General features: G+C 34.1%; 1 protein-coding gene across 3 annotated transcripts in view; it reads right to left on the bottom strand.

Annotated features, from left to right (window-relative positions):
• kst (spectrin beta chain, non-erythrocytic 5 kst) overlaps window positions 1–26,346 on the bottom strand; it is a 593,342-nt gene that overhangs the window by 110,749 nt on the left and 456,247 nt on the right. For all 3 annotated transcript variants that reach the window (XM_090376665.1, XM_090376667.1, XM_090376666.1), the window contains exons 56-61: window positions 24,456–24,577; window positions 19,014–19,074; window positions 10,056–10,157; window positions 5,683–5,871; window positions 4,076–4,153; window positions 3,305–3,568 (exon numbers count right to left, since the gene is read on the bottom strand). In XM_090376665.1, coding sequence (XP_090232791.1) covers window positions 3,305–3,568; window positions 4,076–4,153; window positions 5,683–5,871; window positions 10,056–10,157; window positions 19,014–19,074; window positions 24,456–24,577 — 816 coding nt within the window. The remainder of the gene's footprint in view (window positions 1–3,304; window positions 3,569–4,075; window positions 4,154–5,682; window positions 5,872–10,055; window positions 10,158–19,013; window positions 19,075–24,455; window positions 24,578–26,346) is intronic.

Here is a 26,346-nt window from a genome sequence, read left to right as displayed (position 1 = left end):
CCACACAGAAAGATTTCAAATAGTTCACTTCAAGATATGCAAGATTTACCTGAGTAACTAATGGAATGCACTTCACTGAATGCACTCAATGCACTTCAAGGAACAGTAAGTGTGAATATAAACTCAAATCTTGTGCTAAATCCAACTTTTAAAAACAACTAGTTTTTTTTCCACTGCAAAAAAAGAAGTATATGCCTCAGTAAAATAACAATCCAAATCCAATGGAAATTTGTGAGGCTCAAATTTGCCAGCTGTCCATACAAACAACTCCTTGTTCTTGCCAGTCTTTAACCAGTTCTGTACATTTTATTCACTGAAATGGAAATTCTCCAAATGACACCTGCTTGTGCTCTTATACATATGGATATGAAGATTTTGTCCCTGTACCTCAATCTGATGAAAGTTCTTCACTTGAACACATGGAGATCATGACCATCCAGTGAAACTCTGACCCATATCACAAGACTTTAAAAAGGTTTGAGTGTTCTCAGAAAGATGTTTCAGTATACTCAATCTCTTTCACTGCAGATCAAGATACTCATGAATGAAGTCACTCTTAAAGCTGCATGCAACATACTCAGTTTGTATTACCAAATTCCACTGATGCCATATCCTAAGACTTGGTTTAGATTCAGTTGGTGTGGAATCAAAGGAGCACAAGCTACAGATAGTAGCACAAAAAGGGCTATTACAGGCAGCCTTCCAAATATTTGTTAAGCAGACATAAAACTCCTTTTGCTGCACTGAGGTCAATCTTAGATGAAAAGGTGACATATATAATGGTCCTCATTAGGCTACAGTTCTTTATTATCCATGTTCACTTGCCTTTGAAGTGCTTTATGGGATCAGCACCAAAGACTGTGATTACAGATGCATCGAGTAGAAAATAAATTTGGGAATATTCATGTAAAATTTGATAGCAAGGCAGTAAAAGCATGTACTATTATAAACTGGCTTTAGTTTTATGTAGTACAGGTCTCGTATTTTACCTGTTATTTTTGAGGCCAGAGATTATGAATTCACCTTGAATTCTTCATGTGTGGCAGTTTAAATTATATTAAATCAAAATTAATGTAAGTTTTAGCTTTTCTAAATGAAATTTCTTTGTTTCCACACAGTGAAGTATTTCCTCATATACAGTAAACCCTCGCTATTCGCGGGGGTTACGTTCCTGAGAAATGTCGCGAATACCGAAAACGCGAATACTGAGTTATGGCTCCCATAGTAATAAAGGGGTTCCGTTCCAAAGTATGAAATATATAAGAAAAACTAGTCTAAAATTTTGTCTATGTATATATTATATGTACCTTCATAATATGACTGTACATGACAGTACATAGTGAAATGCAAGCATATGGCATCGAAATGAAAATAAGAAACAATTTAATATTAAATGTAATATTTATTAGAAATTTAAACAAATCTTTCAAATTACGTAGCGCCTTTGCTAGCAAAAAAAAAAAAAAACATCCCGCCAGTGCTATCGCCAGTGTCGCTAAAGTGTTGATAAAGAAGTTTTGCCTTTTCACGAATGATGAGTGAATTTAACGGAATTTTATTTTGAATTCGGTCTTTTATCCACAGATTTAAAGCTTTTCCATTTTTTTTAATTTAACATCACGAGTTACAGAGCAAATTTTTGAAGCAATTAGCGTGTTTTCACGGACACTACGGCAGATTTTTTCTTCCGATTTCTTGATTGATCGTACTGTTGACTCATTGATTTTATAATGTTTTGCCACTGAGGAGACACTTTCACCATTAGAAATTTCGTCTAATAACTCAATTTTATTCGCTAGTGTCATCACCTTCTTTGATATTTTCACATTTCTCTTTTTATTCGTAGCCATATTTTTGTAGGGGTTAGAAAGAACTTGACCACAATAAAGTCACTTTCTTCCGTTAACGCACTCGAAAAAGTCTGTTTTACACTGAAAAACGGTAGAGTTATCATTTTTGTAAGCATATCAATTTATAAATTGATAAATTTATTCAATTTATAAACATATAAATTAAAATCAAACGACGAAACCTTCCATGACTAACACATACTGAACAAGGATTAGCGAGAAACATCCACGCTCCCGATTTTTTCACCCCTCTCACCCACCCAATGAGCGCTGTTTTGACCGGGAAAGATAATTTTAGCCACGCCCATGTTTTTTATGGCGGAAAATATTCACGGCGTTTTAAAATTCACATTTTTTAGGTTTCATTTTATATTAAATCGGCGATCGCGAATACGTGAAACCGCGAATACAGATACCGCGAATAGCGGGGGTTTACTGTATATCATTATACCTGCATGAACAGCGTAATCTCCCTATTTCATATCAAATGAAACTTACAAATGTCTGGGATGAATTAGTTATAGTTCATAAATTAACCAGCTGTACACCCAAAAAATATAGCCTTTCCTAGAAAAAATTACACAAATATTTCTGCACATAACTACTAACGAAAATGCAAATAAGGTGTTGTTTAGAGTTTTTTTTTTTTTTTTTTATGTCACTCTGCTGCAAAGTAAGACAAAAAATCAGTATATTTTTGCTGATTATAGAATTTTAATGCTAAAGATGACTTAGTGTATTAAGAAAGGACTAATACCACACACTTTTTATAAATTTCATCAGTTTATTTAAAGAACCATTATGTACTACCATGTGAAAGTGTATATAGATGTAAAGATGTTAAAGTGCTATGGATTTTTACAATGAATGATTTTTAAAATTAGAATTTTCTAATTGTAGTTAACAGGAATTACATATGAAAGCTGGAAGAGAATTTATTGCCATAGACAATACCCTAATCTGTGTGTTGTTGAAAGTGGGGATTTTGATATTTTCTGCTGCTCAGGTGTTGGCAACGAGTATATAAAAAAAAAAAAAAAAAAAAGGGAGGGAGAGGTTAAAGAGATGCAAAGGTCTAGATTAATTATTTCCACATTAATATTTTTAAGATTTTTTTTTTTTTTTTTTTTTATGAAACCCCAAACACGAAAGGTATCAACCTATAGTACTTAGTACCGTGCATGTTGAAAGGAGAAGTATGGGGGGAGGGGGATGCCGGAAACTTTGCTCTAGAGACTAAACACGGGTTTCACCACTTCAATTATAATAAACAAACAAAACAGTTTACAATAAGATTTAAGATTACTTAATTTTTGTGTGCTTGCTGAGGTGAACCAGGACAGAATCACATTTTAGCTTCATCAGAAATTAATCTATAATTTAGGCATGCAAGAAACCAGAGTAAAACCAATGATACATTAAAAATGCAGCATACTTCATAAGTTATAGCATACCTCATATATGTTGCGCAAAAACTGCTGAAGTAGTTTTGATTCTTGGAGCTTTTTACGCTTCAGCATGGCATTTTCTTGAAGGCGATCTCTTCTTTGACAAATGGATTGGCACCTTGCTTGAACAGCTGAACTATCATAATGTCTATTTGCAACAAGTTCTGCAGCAAATTTCTCAAGCTGATCTATTTTATCACTTTGAGCACTCATAGTTTTCTCAAAATTGCTATGTTTACGTATAAGAGCTTCTACACTGCTTATAGAGTCCTATAATAAATTAAATCTTATAAATATATATAATAATTTATATGATAAATCTTATAAATCTTAAATATTCACCACAACACATAAATAATTACTATTTATCTGTTGATCTACTGTAAAACTTCATTTCTTTTATTTATTCCTCCTTTGTTACTTAAATTCCATATTCCTTATATATACATACATAAAAGAAATGAAGTTTTCTGTTCACAATTCACTTTTTTTTCTTTTTTTTTTGATAGTGTTTGAATAAATTATGTTCAATAGAAAAAAACTAAACTATTAATATTTAATATTCATTCCTATCATATCATCTTTCTGCAGCAATGCTGTTGCTCTAATTTAAAAAAAAAAAAAAAGGAATGTTTCTGAAAATGAGTTTTCAATTTATAATTGGAATTCAATTCTAAATTTATAAAATTATATTATAAACAGATGCACCAGTACTCTGGATGATTTAAAATTAAGTAAAAAATTTGTAAATTAAAGTAAAAGAAATAAATCTTTTACCCCAAGATCTTCATTATTGAGAAATGCTTCTTTGCTTGATAGCCAAGAATCAGCCTTTTCTACTTGCTCCTTAAAAACCTACACATAAAAAAAATAATCATTTTATATATACACACACATACTCATACATATATATACACTATCTGAAAAAAAAAAATACTTAAAATCTATCCCATCTACACAGACACAGTGCAAAGGAAATACATTAAGATCAGGGAAATCACATGACAAATTTCATAAGCACAGTCAATAATAAAATTCAACATCAAGATGAATGAAATAACACATGGAAATACCGACTTCCAAAAAAAGAATTTATTGTTGGTGTATGAGAAGCTGGAGTTACAGTACTAAGAACTATGAAAATCACAGCAAAGATGGGACATCCATTTCTCAAAGGAGTAACTGTGGTCAAAAAATATACTACAGGAAGATCGTAGGGTTTTATGTAGGAATCACTGATCTACTGTAAAACAACTATGAGATACTTTCATAATCAACCAAAGACAAGATCAGTCCATATCTACAGCCATTACCCTGTCTATAAATCATTTGTTCCAATTAGAAATTGGAAACAAACTCTAGAGGTCTCTGATCAATGCAGTTGGGTTGTAAACAGGACTGCAAACGGATACTGTGGACTGATGAATTCCAATTTACAGTTTTTATACAGCTTTTGTTTTGTGCTAAGGTCGTGATATCAGTATAATAAGATCAGTATGGCAATATAAGTTAGATCAGGAGATATCAGTATATTATGTGTATATGTATAAAATTCCTTTATTGCCTGAGATGAAATTAATGATAATAACAAGGGCGTCCCAAGACAGGCTAATGAGTTCACCATAAAATAAATTAAAAATGGCATAAAAACTCAGCAAGTTAGACCAGAGATTAGGTGACTTAATATACATATAAAAATTACATAATAATAATTGAAAATTCAAAAGAAATTGTCTTGATCATATTGTTCATACAGACTGAACCACAAAACCAAAAATCACAGTCATTTGTGATTTGAAATCAGTGTTTTCATGGTGCACATTGGCCCCCTTGATACCAGTGGAGTAGCATCTAGATACCAGCTATCTTGAAATTGTTTTCAACCAGGCACATTCCTTTCATGGTACATACTCAAAATCTTGATACATACTCAAAACCCAGTGAAAACTATGATAGGGTTTCAGTTTCCAAGATAATCATACTGGTACATCTGGTGCCACCACATTCTTTCATCTTGCCGATTCTCAAACTGAATTGCATATATACAGATCTCTATGCTTCTGCCCACCTGCTTTATACTGCATGGTATAAACACATGATGCTGTTACTGAAGAAATGCTCTATTTCATGAAAAGGGTAGGTGTACCTAATAAAGTGATGACTCAGTGTATGTGACTGCCCAAAACAAGATGAACAAATACTGACTTTATCAAGTCAGTACTCTTAGACAGTTACTTTTAGATGGTATTCTACATATAAAAAATCTACAAATAGTTACACATACAAAAATCTAGAAATGGCTCACCTAAAAAATTTAAAGTGCATACTTCTTGTTTATATATATATAAAAACAAATATCATGAGCTTGGTGACTTCTTTCCTACCTGAAGATCATAGCATTGGGTTAACATCTGTCTTCTTTCTTCCCAGGCCTGAATCAAACTGCGTCGCAGTTCTTCTAAATGTTGCAGGCTTAGCTCTATTGTTCCTCGTGCTGGATGTTTCTGTTGTAATAAACGATGACCAAACTCCTTTAAAACCTTGAACGATTGTTGCCTTCCATCTATCTCTGCCTAAAAACAAATAAACAGCACGGCAGTCATCTATCAATAATATGCTAGTTAATAAAATTAGTTGGAAAATCAAATTACACTAATAAACAAAAAAAAAAGAAAAAAACTTTTTTCCTGTTGCACATATCAAATTAAGTGAATTTGAAAGTGTGTTCTGTATGTGCTGATTTCAAATATAAAATCAGTTTTTGTCCATCACCCACAATTTTAATGTTTGTTTGTTTGTTTGTTTGTTATTTGGTTTTTAGGAGCATTAGCAACTAAGGCCATATTGCTCAGGGATATGCGGTGGTCATTCCCTGACCTTTCCGCATCCTCCGTATTTGGTGGTGACGGGCTCGAACCCCGGTCTAATCAAGAAGCATGTGCTACGCACTGCTGCTCCTTCCCACCTGGCTACGGAGGCGCCACAATTTTAATGTAATTTCAGTTTTATACAAACATTAGAATAGGTGACACTAGATTTTTTTTTTTTTTTTTAAAGATGAACTGGTCATCTTTAACTGAACTAAAATGTCCTAATGATTTCCTGTTGTATTTTACCTGTGAAACATCCCTCCTCAGTGTTTACCTGGCTGTTTACCTCCTAAGTAAACAGCCAGCATGCTTGGGTGGCACTTGCCCTGATACCTCTTTAACATTGTGTAAATGCACACATTGACCAAAAAAATACAAATTTTTATTCAATATCGAATAAGGCCACCTTTGTTTTGAATAACAGCAAGTGTGTGGGGTGGCATGGATTCTATAAGGTGTTTTAATCTAACTGTAATCATTCTCCCAGCAAAATATTGCAGAGCTACAACAAAGTTTTTTTTTTTTTTTTTTTTTTTAATTGTATGATGTGAGCAATACACGAAGGAACCAGTTCCTTCCTGCTCCTTTGTGTATTGTGGGGGTGAGATCCAACCGGATAGTGTGGCGCCATGGTGATATCCAAGCCCGAGGCAGGATTCGAACCTGCGACCTTTGGGTTGCAACAAAGTTGAAGGAAGAGGACTTCATTACCAAATAGTTCTCTCCACCATATCCCAGATATTCTCAATAGAGATGAGATGAATGTGGGGACAACGGAAGATGGCGGTAATCCGTGTCATGTTCTCCAAACCATTCTTGCACGATTCTGGTATGATGCGCAGTTGCAATGTTATCCATAATGCAGCCATCACCTTCAAGATAAAAGTGTAGCATCGCAGGGTGTGTGTGTGGTAGGTCTGATACAAAGTACAAATACTCCCTGAATGACTATAGACCTTCCACCAGTATCAATGCACACTGGATGTCCTATTTTACAGTCCTTACAATACGAGCACTTCACTCTTGAAGTATTGTTTTTTTCTGCCACATTTACGCCTTTGAGATGTGGAATAACTGCTTGCTTTCCAGTCATTAAAAACCTATTAGAAGGATGCTATTGAGAAACCAGTTATGTCTTTAGTTTCTTGAATCGTGGCTCTTGCTAAACATGCATCCATGATAAGACCTTTTTCAAAGTCTGATAGATCACGCATTTCCTCATTTTGGCTTCATATTACTGCAGTCAAACAGCCTGTGCAATCTTTATACACAATAACATAACACATCATCACCCCATGTCACAGTTTTATTTGCATCTATTTGCATTTATGTCTGTGACTCTCTTAATACAGAGGTTCATATTTTTTGGCCAGTGTGTGTAATTTGATGGAAATGCTCCCTGTGCTCATCACTTACAACTCTTAGGTTTTCTGGGAAGAAATCCAAATGTGAATCCAAGAAATGGATCTTAGAGACATATTACATCCCATACCTTCATAGGTGTTGAGAAGCTCACTGACTATTTCTTGGTAATGTTCAGCCTTGGAATTTCCCAAAAAAATTTTCAATATCTTTTTTAAGAGAGTTCCATGTAGTTCATTTAACTTCGTTTAGCTGTTCTTCAAAACATTCATTTTTCATCAGGTTTCTTATTTGGGGCCTCACAAATATGCTCTCTTTGGTTTTGTCCATACTAACTCCAGTAAATTTCTCTTTTAGGTAAAGAAAACCTGCTCCATTTCGATCCACTGCTTTGACAAAATGTTTCATTAAACAAATTTCATCATCACATATTAAACTGATATAAAGTTTAATATGCAATGGTGGTAACGAAACTTTATCAGGCATAACCAATGGTTTGTTTGCAACATTTTTCTTTCTTGCAATCAGTTCTTTTCTTTGAGGCTATTGTTTTTTAACATAATGGTTTTCCTTATGTCTACTGTCCCATTCGAAAATAAAGCAACATATTTGGGATAGACAAGTTGTAGGTCTAATGAAGAGCAATCACTTTAAAGTCACCATAGATATGCCAAGGAAATTGCTCATACTTGATGCTTGTCAAGAGAAGTTTTGTGTTATATTAGGTTTATTTCATTTGTGCAGAATATGCTAACAGTACTGATGGCAATGTATTTCCATTATGGAGCAACACTGTTTTCAAACTTGCTTTTGAGGAATCGATAATTCAGTTGGATCGTTCAGATATCCTAGAGTTTCCATTACAGAATTTACATCGCTGCAGTAAATAAAATTGACTTCTTGAGAAAATAAATGCATAAATGTTTGCTGGCATTTATGAAAATAGCATATTTTTATGTCCTCTTGCAGGAGATTCCATTCTTCCAGCGTAGAAGCCAAAAATCAGCTTGATTTTTAGATAAGTTCAGATCATGAACAACGTCATTTAGCTCCTCTTGCGATAAGTGCGGTTTCGAGGATGAGGATGAGGATGTCACTTCATATGTGGGGTCACTAACTTCTTGGTATTCTCCATAGTCGTGCTAAGTCTCTCCATCAACTCAAAATCATCTGGTTCGTCTTCTTCATCCAAATTGTAAGTTTCTAGTGGTTTTGGTATAGACAGTTCTTCACTGGATAAAACAGGTCTTATTGATGATGGTATATTTGGATATTTTACAGTATGTTTAGATATAGAGGTAATCCCTGAAATGTTTGTTAAACAAAAATAACAATCTGTATAATGGCCTTTTGGTTCACTCAAAATCATAGAAACTGCAAATAGCACATGACAGTGAGATCCATTTAACCAGGCAGTAAGTAATTTAACACAACTGATACAGCAAAAATGAGGGGCCCAAAACTTATCTTGGTCACCCACTTTACATCCGAAATAAAGTTCATAAGCTTTTTAACTAGAGTGAAGTTTTGTCTCTGTGATTTAAAAGTTAGCTCACCACATATATAACAAAAACCATTAGGATGAATGATACATTATGAGTCATCTTAAGTTGTAAATGCACAGAGCCGATCGGGCTAGCTAGGTGGGTAAAGTGCCTGCCTGGCAACCCAAAGGTCGTGGGTTCAAATCCTGCCTCGGGCTTGGATCAGAGTAGAAAATGCAAAAACTTTGTGAAGTGCAATATGGCCACAGAAGCTGATGTGGCAACAACTAACAAAAAAAAAAAAAAAAAAAATGCACAGAAACTTTAAACAGGTATACACAACACTTAAAGAACAGATTCACAAACAATAATGACCTTAACCAAGCGACATACAGTACACAACTGAGAAAGCAGTCTACTTTGCAGAGTTAAGCAACATTAAGTCTGGAATGAATTTGTTTAAACAGCCATCTGCTTCAAGTATAGAGATTCACAGAAGGTTTGAACATGTTTAAACATGCCTCAACCTGACAAGAGCACACAGAAAAAACACTTTCCATACGTTCATTCACTATTTCATTTTTGTATAATTTATATCAAACTTTGTGTCTCACATAAAAATTGTGTGATAGAGAAATTCTGTTTGTGTTTTTGAATTCAGCAACAAAAAATACAAAAAAATTCACAAGAAATGTTCACATGATAAAATGTGTGTTGACCAGTGTGATTACACATAAGTAGATGGCCAACTGAAATAGCAACTGTAGTATGGGAGAAAGTGATAATAAAAGGTGATCTTTAATATTAAAATTAATCTGTCATTTAGAGATGAGAAATGAATGTTTTCCACATTTACTCTTTCAATAATTATTAATTTTTATCAGGTATTTAAGTATAATTTATATAAAATAATGCATATTTTTATAAAATATTTCATTCTACATTTGTTAGTGTACTCGTATATAGTCAAACAAAAAGGTTTCATTATTAATGGAATACTTTTCAACAGCCAATAGTATATCAATCAAAATATTTTATTACCTTTCTTTCCTCGTGAAGCTGGAGCATACTTTGAGCTTCTGAAATATTAGTAGCTAGTTCACCTGATGTTGCTCTGTTGGTCATGTCACAGACCCATGATTCCTGTTATATATACATATAAATGCAAAAATCTGTTTAATACACACACACACACACACACACCACCAAATAGAAATTTAAATTATGATATAGCTAAGCAATCAAAAGACATTATTTTTTTTTAGTAATCTTTATCACATGGTTTCATTAGCAGTTCAAAAAGAAAAATAATAAAACTATTTCTACATGATTCCACCTTGAATTATATGTGTTCCCCCCAGTGCAGCAAAAGCCTGTAGCTTCCTTGCACTATATGGCAAATACTATTACTATACTTTGCTAAAGAAAACAGCTATTTGCTGCATTTAAGTCTGCAAACTTAAAATTACCATGTACCTTTAACTCTTAACTACTTAGGAGCAAGCACAAAAATTAACTGCAGGAGTTCCCAAAACCTTACCTTACCCAGTGATTCTAAATTTTCCAATAGTATGACAGATTGCACACATTAAGAATATAATCTGCTAGTGAAATGTTGTCTTCTGAGCAAAGTGGCAAAACAGTCTTATATATATATATATATAAGAAAACAAATCTTTAATTACAACATATTAAAAAACAAACAATTAATCTAGAAGTAATATTATAAAACACAGGAGGAATAACTTTCTGTCAAATGAACTGCTAATATAGTTAGGCACATAGCTCAACTATTTTAACAATTCATTAAAGAGAAAGTTCTTACTTTACAGACAGCCAAAAAACATAGCAAAGAGCCCTTACTTTCAAATTCCAACTGTAAATAGACAACAAGGGCAAAGTGTTTGCAAAATCAATATTTCAGAATAAAAAAAATCTTTACTTTGGTGACACTGATAGACTTCCTAGTGCAACCTATTCCAACAAAGAAAGTATTTTTCTTGTGTGCATATATTTTATTAAATTTGTATAATAAATGTTATCTTCTTAAAGAAAGTCTCTGTAGTTTCTCAAAATAATGTAACATCAACTTGCACATGCAGTGGCGGACAAAAAAACTGCATCAACTTAAAAAAAAGTAACATTTGTAGTGAAACGTATAAGATATTGTTTGATTACAGTCATTTTGTTTGTTGCAAAGCAAAGGTATTGCATTAGATAACTCTTCTGTTACATCAGACAGTAATTACAAGGATTGCATCAGCTGTTTCTATTGATATGGCGTTGGAAGGGTATAGACACACATTAGTGTCCTGTTTTGCAGAGGTGTAAGCATGGCTCCATATGTTCAGTTGACACCAAGAAAAAAAAGTGTAGCTGTTGTTCTGTCCCAGGAAGGGCTTTCTATGCATGCTATTATCGCTGATAAAATAAGCTGCCACCAGTTGACAGTATCCTGGGTGCTGAAATTAAAGCATGAAACCAGTGATGTGAAGAGAAGACCTGGATCAGGCCATAAGAGAGTGACTATGCCATCCCAAGATCGATATTTGATACAGCTATGCCTGGCAACAAGTCCACATTTGAACCCTATTGAAAATTGCTCGTACATGATGTCGTCTAAAATTGCTCAGAAGAAGCCAAGTAAGATTCAGCTGCAGGAGAGCACTGTAAAGTACCGTGAAACTGGCTTGGCAACAAGTTCACATTTGAACTCTATTTAAAATTGCTCAGGAGAAGTCAACAAGTAAGATTCAGCTGCAGGAGAGCACTGTAAGGTACCACGAAATTGGGCAACTATATATCCAGAAGTTGATTAACTCTATGCCAGATCGTTACAAGGCTGTAATTGCAGCTCGAGGAGGAAAACAAAATATCGAGGACTTATTTTGCCGATATACATACAGTACATAATGATTACATTAACTTATCATTTCAGTTTGTACACGTACATGCAATAAAATGTATATTTGGTTGCCATTTGCTGATTTCTCACATTTCCATTAATTAAGCATTTTACCCTTTGGGAAGATATTTATAGCAAAGGGTGGAGTCTTTTTATTAGATTTCATTCACAGAGATATATATCCCATCTAAAAAATGCATTTCAAACATTTCTGCAACCCACAGTGCAGCGCAAAACACATTATTTGCAAATTTCACAAGTGATGCAGTTTTTTTGTCTGCCGCTGTATATATATATATATAAGATTGAAGTAATAAAGCAAGAGAAAAAAATATACTTAAAATATATACTTTTGTATCCTTTGCTGCTGCTTAACACACTTAGATGCATTTGCCATATAACTTTTATAACATAATTAGCCCATATTTCCACACGTCACTTTCGATCATTTTATCCAAACTATATATACAGGGTGATTCAGGAGGAACAGTAAACATTTCAAGACGTTAAGTATCGATTATTCTGAGTAAAAAAGTTCATATAAACATGTGTACAATTCTCAATGGATACGGAGATACAGCTGTTTGAAACTGGCACACACAAAGTCATTATGAGAGATATTAAAGAATGATAAATGACTTATTGTTTGTATTTATTGACTTTTTGAATAACTGACAAATTTTTTTACAGTTTCAAACAGCTGTATCTCCATATCCATTGAGAATTGGACACGTTTATATGAACTTTTTTACTCAGAATAATCGATACTACAACCTCCCAAAATATTTACTATTCCACCTGAATAGTAAATATTCGAAAATCCTACTGCCAACCTCAATGTACTTTGCAACTCTTGTGGTAATATGAAGTGTTGTTCTTCTGAGGTAGTCTTGGCACTCCTTTATGAGGTCAGCAGTATGCAAGCAAGCAATTAAATGCAAGCAAGCAATTAATCTCTTGTATTTACCTTTTCTTTGTATACTGCCTTTTCATCCATCCCCACAAACAAAAATCTAATGGAGTGAGGTCTGCAGACATTGGTGTCCAATAAACGGGACCACCATGGCCGGCCGATCCATCATTCAGGGAAAGTTCGATTTAGATATTGGCTATCACCAGATGGGTATAATGTGCAGGAGCTCCGTCACGCTGAAAGTACATACCAATCCTTGTAGCCAAGGGAACATCCTCCAATAGTAGTGGAAGTTCATTTTGCAGAAAATCTAGGTAAATGGGCCCTGTAAGACGATTTTGTAACACAATAGGCCTAATCAACTGATTGTCGATGATATCGCACCATACATTTACAGAGAAGTGATGCTGAAAATTTGTTTCTACAGTGGCACGTGGATTTTCGTCTGACCACCTATCAGAGTTACAGGTGTTGTTGATACTGTCATGGATGAAAGTGCCTTCATCGCTGAACAGTATTAATGGAATTAATCAGCAGTTAGCACTTACCCACCAATAAAATTGAAGGTGTTGCACCCACTATATGTTACAAGCCTTGCTCACGTAATGTTCACCATACTCTTGTCTGCGGAACACTGTTATGTGTAGAAATTCTTCATGTCCTAATCTAGGACTAAGTTCTACCAACAGAAGAATGTGTTCTATTTCATTCACATCTTGTTCATTTGCATGTTCAGAAGGAATATGAGTGCTGGGAACAGTCTCACACAGTTTGGTGTAAACGCTCTTGAATCCAGTATTCTGCAGTATTCTCCACACTGTACAAATTGCTTGTATGGTGTGGAGATGTGCGGCATTTTAACAATACTTCTGACATCAAACAGCGTCGGGTTATAACTGCTTATTGGTCACATCTGATTCAGGGAGTTGTGTGCACCAGTTTCAAAAAGCTGTATCTATGTATCCATTGAGAATTGGACACATGCTTATATGTACTTTTTTACTCAGAATAATCAATACTATAATCTCCCAAAATATTTACTATTCCTCCTGAATCACCCTGTGTGTGTGTGTGTGTGGGCGCACGCGCACGTGTGTGTGTACATTAAATGTATATATATTTGTATATGTATTTTCAGCATTACAAAAACACAAAAGAACCAATTCAAAACATATATACATTAAAACACCTTTATCCAGTTTCAAAGAATTAAATCTAACCTTTATATATATATATATAAAATATCTTCTATCTCTCCACTAAGTTTGAAGTGTTCTCATTCAAATTACAACTGTTTTCAGTTACAATAAACATACCAATACAACAGTCTGTGTTGTATTTGGTGTGTTTATTTTGTGAAGAAATGGTATGTTGTATGCATACAACATACCATTTCTTTTTATAAGCAAACTAGTCATGTGCCTCCTGTACAGAAACTATACAAGCAAGGGATATCTACTTCAATTTATATTTATGGTATCTATCTAGATTATCTTTTATAATATCATTAGTACTATATTTAATCATTTCCTTTATTTTAGTTTTAAACAAATAGCCAATTACCTATAACATTTCAACATATCTATACAAGACATATACAATCATGGACAATGTCTACTGATATATTCAGAAGTACTATTAACAAAACAGAAATGAATTTAATCGTGTAAAATTTATAATTTTTATATAGTAATTTAAGAACTTTTTAACTTGTTTAGATTAATTATAGTGTTTGTTATGTAATAAGCAGACTGAAAAGATGCAACCATTGTCATGGCATTTATTTCCTTAACCCAGCAGTGGTGTTATCCAAAATGTAGCAAAAAGTGGTGGGTCACCTGACAGGTATCAAATGTTCTCTCTTTTTTCGAATTCAGTTTAAACAATGTCAATAATTCATCTATTCTTAATGGATTACAGTACTTATTCTATGTACTTTTTAAGTTTTAATAAAAAATAAATTTTAAAGCATGCTGTATTTTACACCTTTTATTTTCAAAAAAATAAATAAATATATATAAAAAAAAAATGTTCTAGACATAAAACAAAAAGATCAGTCTATTCTTTCCCATTTTTCAGTTTAAAAGATCATTAAATGCACAAAATTTCATATATAATAAACAGAAATATATAGCATACACATATATTTCTGTTTACTTTGTATAGTATGAAACAGAGCTGTAATACTCAATATGTTCTACGTTGATAATAATATTAGTAAATTAATAAGAGGAGTTTACCTCAATATAGTATACGTGGAACACTTCCGTATGATACCCTCCAGAAATTAAAACGGAAAAAACGAAAAAATCGACAACTTATTGGTAATGTACCGGTAAGTTGTCGATTTTTTCGTTTTTTCCGTTTTAATTTCTGGAGGGTATCATACGGAAGTGTTCCACGTACTATATTGAGGTAAACTCCTCTTATTAATTTACTAAGTTTACTTTGTATATAAATATTATTAAAAAAATTTTAAAAAACATTATACACACACACACACACACACACACACACGTGTGTGTGTGTGTGTGTGTGTGTGTGTGTTGAGTAAAAATATATCGGATTAGCAATGAGGTAGCAGGTTGAGTGAGATAAGGTGCAGTCTGCAAAAGGCCTGTGTGTCAAAAATGCCCAATCTCATTAACAACCTTAAGTTATCTATAATGTTAAAATTTATAAATCATTCTTCACCTAATATGGATATATATATATATATACAGTCCATTCTGGTTATTTGGGACACATCAGAACTAGTGCATTTTGGCCCGATTAAATGGCTGCCTCAATTATTCGAAGTTTCACATAAATAGTTAAAAATACAATGTACCCCCCCCCCTACAATTGGTTCACTGTACAATCAAATCATGTTATGATGGAGTCACCATAGTAAAGTACCATTCACTATACGATGTGCACTAAGCGCCGGTCATTGTGATCATGTTTGTGAATTGAATTTTAATTCTATTAAACAGTGATTCTAATTAGTGAAAAAAGGAGGAATATTATCCACAGGCTATAAAAGCAAAGATATATTAAGCACGAATTTATTACCTTACCAATTAAAAAACTAAATGATATGTGAAAATCAGAAGAATATACATGATAATCGGAATAATTAATACATATTGTAATATGTACATACGAACTAGTTGACATTTGTGGGTGGGGGTTAAAATTTAAAACAGTAAAAAGATAAGCAATCAATAACAAAGAACACGGCACACACAAATTGCAAGTAACACAATACACGCAAGTGAGACCCGATTAACGAGTTATAAAGCTTTAAAAATACGAATGAAGAGAAGATCTGAAAATTAATTTTTTTATATGATTGAAGATTTCATGGAAGTGCAAACACATTTCACCATAATAACCCACAGAATTCCAGCTGTCGGTGTTATCGCAAATTCAGTAAGATCGAGTTTACTGTCCGTTTATGATAGATTTCACTAACAGAAAAGCCCAATAAACAGGTGACTGCTAATTGTTTTTATTGTTTTATGGTTGTGACCTCCAGAATTTCAACCGAACTACGTGGTACCATCGGAGACAATCGTAGGGTAATCTCCAGTGCTGCAGTCTCCTGCCCAGATTAAACGGCATGCTGTCCCAATTAAGCAAAGTAAACCCTGGCTATTTTCTCAATTGGTTTCTGTTTTTTAAGATTTGCCCCAAATAAATGGCTGCCCCGATTAACCGGTGGCCCAAATAACCGGAATCCACTGTGTATATATACATATATATATATATATACACACACTGTCAATTCCAGTTATTTGGGACACATCAGGACTAGTGCATTTTGGCCAAATTAAGCGGCTGCCCCAATTATCCGAAGAGTCATGTAAATAGTTAAAAATACAGTGGACCCCAGCTTTACAATTGGTTCACTGTACAATGAAATCGTGTTACGATGGATTTACCACAGTAAAGTACCGTTCACTATACGATGTGTAGTAAATGCCGGTCATTGTGATCACGTTTGTGAACTGAATTTTAATTCTATTAAACAGCAATTCTAATTAGCAAAAATAGAAGAATATTATCCACAGGCTATAAAAGTGAAGATATATTAAGCACAAATTTACCCTTTATTACCTTACCAATTAAAAAATTAAATGATACGTGAAAATCGGAAGAAAATATTTGATAATCGAAATAATTAATACGTACTGTAATATGTACATACTAACTGGTTGACATTTCTGTTCACTGACATTTGTGGGTGGGGTTAAAATTTAAAACAGTAAAAAGATAAGCAATCAATGTGTTTGCTTGAATCAATAAACTCTTATGTCTTGCATGTTTAATGCAAGACATATCTTACCAATGCAAGTTCAATACATCAAAAAATATATACATTCAGAACTCTTACAGTTTTTTCTTAATGATTTGACTATCAGACTAACTATCAGTCTGTGTGTTACATTCCTTACACCTCTTTGGCACACTATAACCTTGCTGTTTTTGCACCTCAAAAATCAAAAAATCAAATCAACCTTACACCTCAGGAGATGTCTCCAAATGACAGCTTCCCAGACATTTGGAGCACTTGACCTATTACTAAGATATAAAAAGTTCTAACTCTAGCACACTAAATAATAAATGTAATAACAGGATTAATGTACTGAGAACAGGAACTCCAAAGGAAACTCAAAAGGATGTAATACTGATAACACTACTGATTCTGAACTACATAATACTCCTATATAGTTATACAGTACCACAATCATTTTACTTATGCTCAGTTACAACTATGTATATAAAGTGCTTAGCATCATAATACACAGCCATTTCTGAATAAACAGAAAATTTTTAAGGTGGCATCGTTTTAGGTTATATCTCATATTGTGAATGCCTTCACAACGAGTTGCCATGATATTGCACTACTTCGAATAAGTAACGCTTCACCTAAGGAGAAGACTAGTGTTACTTATTCTCAGATAGGTACCACCACCCAGACAGCACTGTTTCAGGGCTATTTGGCCCTTCGTCAGTGAGTGGGTAGGTACCCAAGTGATGCAATGATGGCAAAAACAGTTATGAAGTATAACTCCACAATATGAGAGATGCCTGATGGTGTATGATGTATTTAGACTAAGGCGCATTTAGGGCTAGAGCCTCAAGCTGCGAACAAATTTAGACTATGTATATAAAGTGCTTAGCATCATAATACACAGCCATTTCTGAATAAACAGAAAATTTTTAAGGTGGCATCGTTTTAGGTTATATCTCATATCTCATTTTTAGGTTATATCTCATTTGTTCGCAGCTTGAGGCTCTAGCCCTAAATGCGCCTTAGTCTAAATACATCATACACCATCAGGCATCTCTCATATTGTGGAGTTATACTTCATAACTGTTTTTGCCATCATTGCATCACTTGGGTACCTACCCACTCACTGACGAAGGGCCAAATAGCCCTGAAACAGTGCTGTCTGGGTGGTGGTACCTATCTGAGAATAAGTAACACTAGTCTTCTCCTTAGGTGAAGCGTTACTTATTCGAAGTAGTGCAATATCATGGCAACTCGTTGTGAAGGCATTCACAATATGAGATATAACCTAAAACGATGCCACCTTAAAAATTTTCTGTTTATTCAGAAATGGCTGTGTATTATGATGCTAAGCACTTTATATACATAGTCTAAATTTGTTCGCAGCTTGAGGCTCTAGCCCTAAATGCGCCTTAGTCTAAATACATCATACACCATCAGGCATCTCTCATATTGTGGAGTTATACTTCATAACTGTTTTTGCCATCATTACATCACTTGGGTACCTACCCACTCACTGACGAAGGGCCAAATAGCCCTGAAACAGTGCTGTCTGGGTGGTGGTACCTATCTGAGAATAAGTAACACTAGTCTTCTCCTTAGGTGAAGCGTTACTTATTCGAAGTAGTGCAATATCATGGCAACTCGTTGTGAAGGCATTCACAATATGAGATATAACCTAAAACGATGCCACCTTAAAAATTTTCTGTTTATTCAGAAATGGCTGTGTATTATGATGCTAAGCACTTTATATACATAGTCTAAATTTGTTCGCAGCTTGAGGCTCTAGCCCTAAATGCGCCTTACTCAGTTACAACATAAGAACACACACATTACAAAATAATATAGCAATTATAGCTGCTATCTTATACTATATAGATTATTATAAAGATATGAACTTACCAGCTCTTTAAGATCTGCCAAAAATTTATGAAGCGTGTAGGAACTAGCCAAGGACTGCATTCTGAAAAATTAATTCTGATAATATATGATATGCTATGATAATTTCAATGAGGTAGCTCTAAATACATAAAATATCATAAATATTTTATAAGCATCAACAATGCAGGTAAAACATTATACTTACTATTAACATGATAAGCGTGCTATTATAATATAATATTATAGAAGTATGGCTACACATCATGACTGTCTTTTTCAATGCTTCAAGATTTAGTAATGTTTCTCATGTTATTTCTTGTTATATTTTGTATTTATTAATGCATATTAATTAGGCTTAATCCTAGGTTTTATCAATGTTAAGTTTTGTCCATTAAGTGAACAAAGTGGGTATACCAAGTAGTTCTAATTGGCACTCGTCATGTTAACCTAGTTCACAGAGAGCCTACTGTCATGACTTTCTAAGACTAACTCACAGACAGCATACTATTAAATCTTGTCATGCAATTGCATTGCAGGATGCCTTATTGGATATTGATTTGGGATGTGTTTTTTTTTTTTGTCACTTGAATTTTTGATATTTTCAAAATGTTTTCAATTTTAGGTTGTCACAGCAAAATATCAGTTAAGTTCAACCAATGTCATCCTAGTGCTTGTCTGCTGCAATTACTGTAAATTTAAACTTCCTTCTAACCTCCACTGCTTCCTTCTGGTTCAAAGTCCAAAAAAGAATCTAAAATTTCAACTGGCACTCACGTTTCTATTTCCATTCAAGATCAGGTGCCTTTCTGGACAAAATGTTTTCTAAGTGCCCAATTTTACATCATCCTCTATTATACTGCAGAGTATGAAAACTGGAAGATTTTTAAAATGAATTCCAAAATCTTACCAAAATACTAAATCACTTACTCTCTGACATTAATAACTTTTAGACCATTTTTGCTATTAACTCCATCTTACTTTCTCAATACCCACTCATCTCAAATTTTTATGTATAAGCCACCAGCCATTCACTATACATTTCCTGTTTGAATCTCTTAAATATATTTTTTTATGAGGGCACTAGAAATTATTGGCTGTCTTTTGTATTGTTCTGTATTTTTTCTAGATTTTTTTCCTCATTTTCTTAAGTTTTCTTTTTATTTTTGTGATCCCGTCAATAATTGCATTAGCAATTGTATATATGAGTAAATTATTAAAAACTTGCAGGCCTGGAACAATAAACTCAATCTTTACTCTTTTTTTTTTCCTCCCTGTATACAGTCTTAAATTCAGTGCTAGTCGCACTCAGAAATTAATTTTCAATATCTCATTCACTCCTTGATCACAAAAATACATATTTCCTTCCAAAGAAGTAAAGTTCTTATTACTGATTTTTGACTCTAAGTTGATCTTCCATGCACATGTACAATACCTTTGTACTAAGGCACTAATATCTTTATGGTGCTTGAAACTTGACCTCATATTTGGCATAAAATTAGATTAGATTATCATGAAATTGAAATTATTTGGAATATTATAACTTGGATTACTATGAGACTAGGTTGTCATGAAGCACTAACGACTGTGCATCAAGTCATTACTGTGCTCTAATCTGGTCCCCCCATCCCAACTCTGCAGCCTCTGTTAGAAAGTGAATATTGGGATATTAAAATGGCTCAACTTAAGGTTAGTCTACTATACACCCACTCAAGAACTTTTTTTTTTTTTTTTATGTTGGTTGTTGGCCCATCGGCTTCTGTGGCCATAATGCACCTCCCAAGATTTTTGCACTACTCTGATCCAAGCCCGAGGCGAGATTCAAACCCACAACCTTTGGATTGCCAGGCAGGCACTTTACCCACCCGGCACTCAAGAACTGAACTAATATCAAACCCAAAAGACCAAATTACTGAAATTCCCACCAATTTCAAAGTGATGAAAATACTGGACATACCAAACCATTCAAGTCTTTGTGCAACTCATCAACAGCCAGATAACTACATCAATATTTGGAATATTATAACCTGAAATATCCCTCCTGGATTTCTTTGCAGGTGGTTGGTTCTGGAAACAAACTTCATAAATCATGCTGTTGATTACTACAACAGAAAAGTTTTGAACTCTAATTTATAGTGCCATAATGCTATTGTAAGACTTAAAACACTTCATATGTTTGTGTTTTAAGAACAGGCAATCTGAAGATTAAGCTAACAGATAAGACAACACTGAGAAAAAACCAAAAGTTACAATTAAATTTTAAAGTATCTGGAATTTTGCCCACACGTGACAAAAATACAAACATGATGAGAGCCTTGTCAAACAATTTGGCCATGGAGAGACTGTGCAAGGCTCATGGAGTAGAATTTTTCTCAACATTGCTTGTGCTTGTTAACAGGGACTGATTTTATAGAGATGGGCTGCACTTAAATAGAAGGTACAAGAATATTTTTTGACAGTATCAAGCAGTGTTAGGTGTATCAGAAAACTGCTAGTTTGAAGGGATACACAGACCAACAGATCTCCGGCAGCTACAAGCAGAGGTAAAATTGATGTTTGTAGTACTTCTACTGCAACAATCAGCAGCCTGGAAAGCAAGGTTGGGGAAGAAGTAAATAGATTTGGCAAATTTTAAATACTGGTTGTCATAAAATACAGAATTAATACACATAGGCAATATAGAATTTGATTTTGGTGAGTACAATATGTACAGAAAGGACAAATAGGATGGAAAGGGGAGCAGAAGGTATGCTCTTAGTTCATAAGAGCATAGTTCTAAGGCAGGACAACTGTCTGACTTGGCCTGCAGATGTAATGTTGAATCAGTTTAGTGTGGAATAAGCACTCAAAAAACGAAATTAACAGTAGGAGTTAAGTTAGAGGCCAAATGACTGTGATGAACATAATGAACAACTATACAGACAAATAGAGTGGGCCAATAAATCAGAATATCTAACTAACAGAGATAATAACTAACACATGTGGGCTGGTCATTCACATAGTAGAACATTTCTGGATTCAACGGGGAACATTTTTCTATACCAACATGTTAGACAAAGAAAGGCAACAAAAGAAAGCAAGATTCTTCATCTGATTACTAGCAGTGACTCTTCATGAATTAAGAATCTTCAGGTAATGAAAACACTAGGTGGCAGTGACCACAATGTATTTATGTGAAATTTATTTAAAGTTAAAACTTCTGTCAAGGGTAAAGGGATGGAATTTTGCTAATACAAAGGTAATTACAATAGTCTTAGTTTTTAAATCCTTTTCAGTGGGACCAACTGGTATTGTTACCAGCAATAAATGCTAAATGGGAAGTGGTCGGGGAAGTAATCATTGAAGTTACTAAGCTTTTTATACTAAGAGATATTGTTCATGGTTTAGACCTAAACTGATGTTATATGAACGGATAAGACAAGTGGCTGAGAAAAAAATGCATGGGATGATTATAAATTATTAGGGGACATAGTAGCCTACAATGAGTATAAACTAGACTAATCAAGTCACAAAGGGGATTAAGGCTAAGGTAGATTATGAGAAGTCTTTGGTTAAAAATGCAAAGAATTCTTTGCATTTTTAACCACATTGTTCTACTGAATATGACTGCCATAATTATTGATGATTCTATACAGATTGCTAACAAACTAAATAAATATTATTTTACATCCAAATTCATTCATTATGCTTTTAGGGATGGTATAAAAAAAGCACACTCAATTCTAACTGTAAACTAAATGATTTTATGGCACTGGAAGGAAAGTGGAAGAGAAGTTGTTGGAGTTGTAAAAAAGGCACTTTGAGCTGACAGAATCTATCCAATTATATTAAAAAAAACAGTGAAACATGTAAAAAAACAAATGGATATAATCAAGAAAGAATCCTTGGACTCGGGGAAGGTCCCTACAGACTGAAAAATGTCTCTCCTATTCACAAAGGCGGAACAAGTAATTACAGACCTACAAGCTTAACTTCCATGCTGGGAAAAATAATGGAGTCAGTAGTTAAAAAAGTAATGTAGGCTCATCATGACAAGAAAGCAGTTATATAGTAATCATGTTGGGCCCCTTACTGTTTTCAATATTTATTAACAATATTGCGGAAAGCATATCAAGTTTAATGTCTGAGTTGTTGATGATAGAAAGGTTGGGTAGAGTGATTAATGGAAGTAATCAGGGCATGCTACTCCAAGACTGGTATAAATTAAGCAGATAGGCTGAAAGGCAGCTACTGGGGTTAAACATCAATAAATGCATGATACTGCATGTGTGGATACCATTAATTTCAAAATATATCATAGCAATTCACAATCCCATATGAACTGGGTGCTAACACGCTGAAAGTAGTGAAAAATGAAAAAGACCTAGGGGTAATTGCACAGTCCAACATGAAGTTCTCTGAGCACTGCAAACAGGATGCTAGGATATTAGTATTATTGAGGCATATGACACAAGAAAGCAAGCTTATATAGCATCAGCCAAAAAAAAAAAAAAAAAACCTTCCCATCCAGTCACTCCAAATGTTTGTCTAGTTCCGCCTCAAATTTATTTAAACTATCAACTTCCACAACAACAGATGGAAGTGTGTTCCAGCAATCAACTACCTGCTGACTAAAGGCAAGCTTCAGCACATCTATTCTACAACTGTCTTTCCTCAATTTGAATCTATGCCCCCTCAGGTTCTTAATCTGAGCAAGTGGAAGTATCCCATCATATAGCATGGGACATCTCATATAAATCTTTCATCAATGATATACACAAGAATTTTGCCAGCAAGAACAGGAGGCAATTATCCCATTGTGTATGGCAATGGTTAGGCCACAGCTTGAGTACTGCACAAGGTTTTGGAAGCCACCTTTAAGAAAAGATACAGATTGAAACAGATGTAGTGAAGAGCAATATTAGTGAGAGACACAGAAGGGTACTCTTACCAAGAAAGAATTGAGTTCTGTAAACTAGGCATCTGCAACAAGACCTAACTGAAATGTTTATGACTGTAAATGAATTGGGCAAATTAAATGCTGATGGCATCATTTCTCTTTCTAGGATGACACCGATAAAGGGGCATAAATTTAAATTGAAAAATTTGATGGTAATAAGACAGATGTAAGAAAATTTTATTTCAGCCAGAGATAACTAATTGTAAAAACAAATTTCTATCTGGTGCTGTGAAAGTGGGTAGTATAAGCTTATTTCCTTGCATCATTTTGCCAGTACTAATTGTTCCCATGTTCATTAACATAAAATTATGTTAACAATTTTATGCAAAAATCTTATCATAATTCATAATTAAATTTACATGTTGATTTTTTGAATGTTTTAAACCCTGAAGGCTTTCTGATCAAGGGTATTCCACTTTATGCTATTTTTCTTTTGGTAATAAAGAAATTATAATTGATTTAAAAAAGGAATTCCAAAAATTTATATATGTCAAATTACTTGTGTAACAAAAAACATATATACTTGCCTATTATGACATATATTAGTTAGGTGTCTCCAATTATCTTGCACCTCTGAAACCTTAGCTCTGATCGGTGCAGCCATGTCAGGATATTTTTGAACTAATTTTCTGGCTTCTGCATCATGTTCCTGAAACATTGAACTAAATTAACATGTTTCTGCCACTTTCTGAATCTTATATATATAGGTAGCTGTTGAATGGTGTAACGGAAATGGGAAATAAGGAATAAGAACTCTATTGTATAATCAGGTGCATACAAATCATGCATTAAAGTAAATGAATATTATAATTCAATAAATAAAATTATTAGGTAAAAAAAATTTTTTTTGAACTGGAAATTAGTGAAATAATGAGCACTTAAACTTGCATGGAGTGTAATCTGCCTTTAATTTCTTAAAGAATTACAGATTATTCTCAGACATTTCATGGTACTTCGTGTACCATTTCTTCAGTGAATTCCTGTAATGCAGTCCGTAAAATACCACCCCATACCCAGTATGTAAGGCTGATGGTATCATAATGACAGCATTACAGGAATTCACTGAAGAAGTGGCAGAGGAGGTACCGTGTATCATCTGCCTTTATTTTCTTAAAGAATTACAGACTATTCTCAGACATTTTGTGGTATTTTGTATACCACTTCTTCAGTGAACTCTTGTAATGCAGTCCTTACAATGCCATCTCATACCCAGTATGTAAGGCTGATGGTATTGTAATGACAGCATTACAGGAGTTCACTGAAGAAGTGTACAAGTGGGACCAGTATACCAATGCTAGAAGTATAGTAAATACATTTGATGAATTTGAAGTGTTGGTCAAGACATCAAAGGCGGATATTGTTGGAATAGCAGAGACGTGGTGTCACACAGATATAAGGAATGCTGAACTGGAATTTGGGGAATACAATGTGTACAGAAAGGATAGAAAGGGAGGAGGAGTTATGCTGTTAATTAAGAAAAACATAATATCAAAAGAAGTGCATCCAGTTGATATAGATGAACAGTGCACTATTGAGTCAGTTTGGTGTGACATAAGCACTGCGAAAGCAAAAATAAGAGTAGGAGTGTGTTATAGGCCTAATGACTTGAATGAATACAATGAACAATTGTACAGAGAAATAGAGTGAGCTAGTAAATTGGAATGTCATAATGAGGGATTTTAACTTCCCAGATATTGACTGGAACTTGTGGGTTGGTCACTCACACGCTAGTCAGACTTTTGTGGATTTATTCGATGATTGTTTTCTGCAGCAGCATGTTCGAGAGGCAACCAGAGAAAGTAATACTCTTGATCTGGTTATCAGCAGTGATCATTCGTGTATTAAGAATTTGCAGATAAAGGAACCACTAGGTGGCAGTGATCACAGTGTACTGATGTGGGATTTACTTAGATTTAATTACCATCAGGGGTAAAGGAAAGGGTTTTTGCTTCCATAAAGGTGAGTACAGTGGTCTCTGACAGTTTTTAAATTCTGCACAGTGGGATCAACTTACGATGTTACCAACAGTAAATTCTAAGTGGGAAGCATTCAAGGAATTAATCGTGGAAACTACTAAAAGTTTCATACCTATTAAGAAATATTGTTCAAGGTTTAGGCCTAAACGCTTATCTAATGAACTAATGACAGAGAAGAAAAATGCATGGGATGCATATAAATTATCAAGCGACTCAGAAGCCTATGGCAGATATAAGCTAGTCTGTAATCAGGTCACAAAAGAGGTTAGGCAGGCGAAGGCAGATTACGAGAAATCCTTGGCAAAAGATGCTAAGAAAAACAGTAAGGATTTCTTTACTTATATAAACTCTAAAAGGAAGGGGATGAATATGATTGGTCCACTTGACATCGATGGTTCGACTGTTGATGATCCTGCTCAGATAGCAAACAAACTGAATGAGT

Source organism: Mastigoproctus giganteus, chromosome 6, assembly GCF_048544385.1.
Source record: "Mastigoproctus giganteus isolate SK-2022 chromosome 6, ASM4854438v1, whole genome shotgun sequence".
In the NCBI taxonomy this organism is placed as follows: domain Eukaryota; kingdom Metazoa; phylum Arthropoda; class Arachnida; order Uropygi; family Thelyphonidae; genus Mastigoproctus; species Mastigoproctus giganteus.
This window is presented reverse-complemented; position numbering and strand designations above follow the sequence as displayed.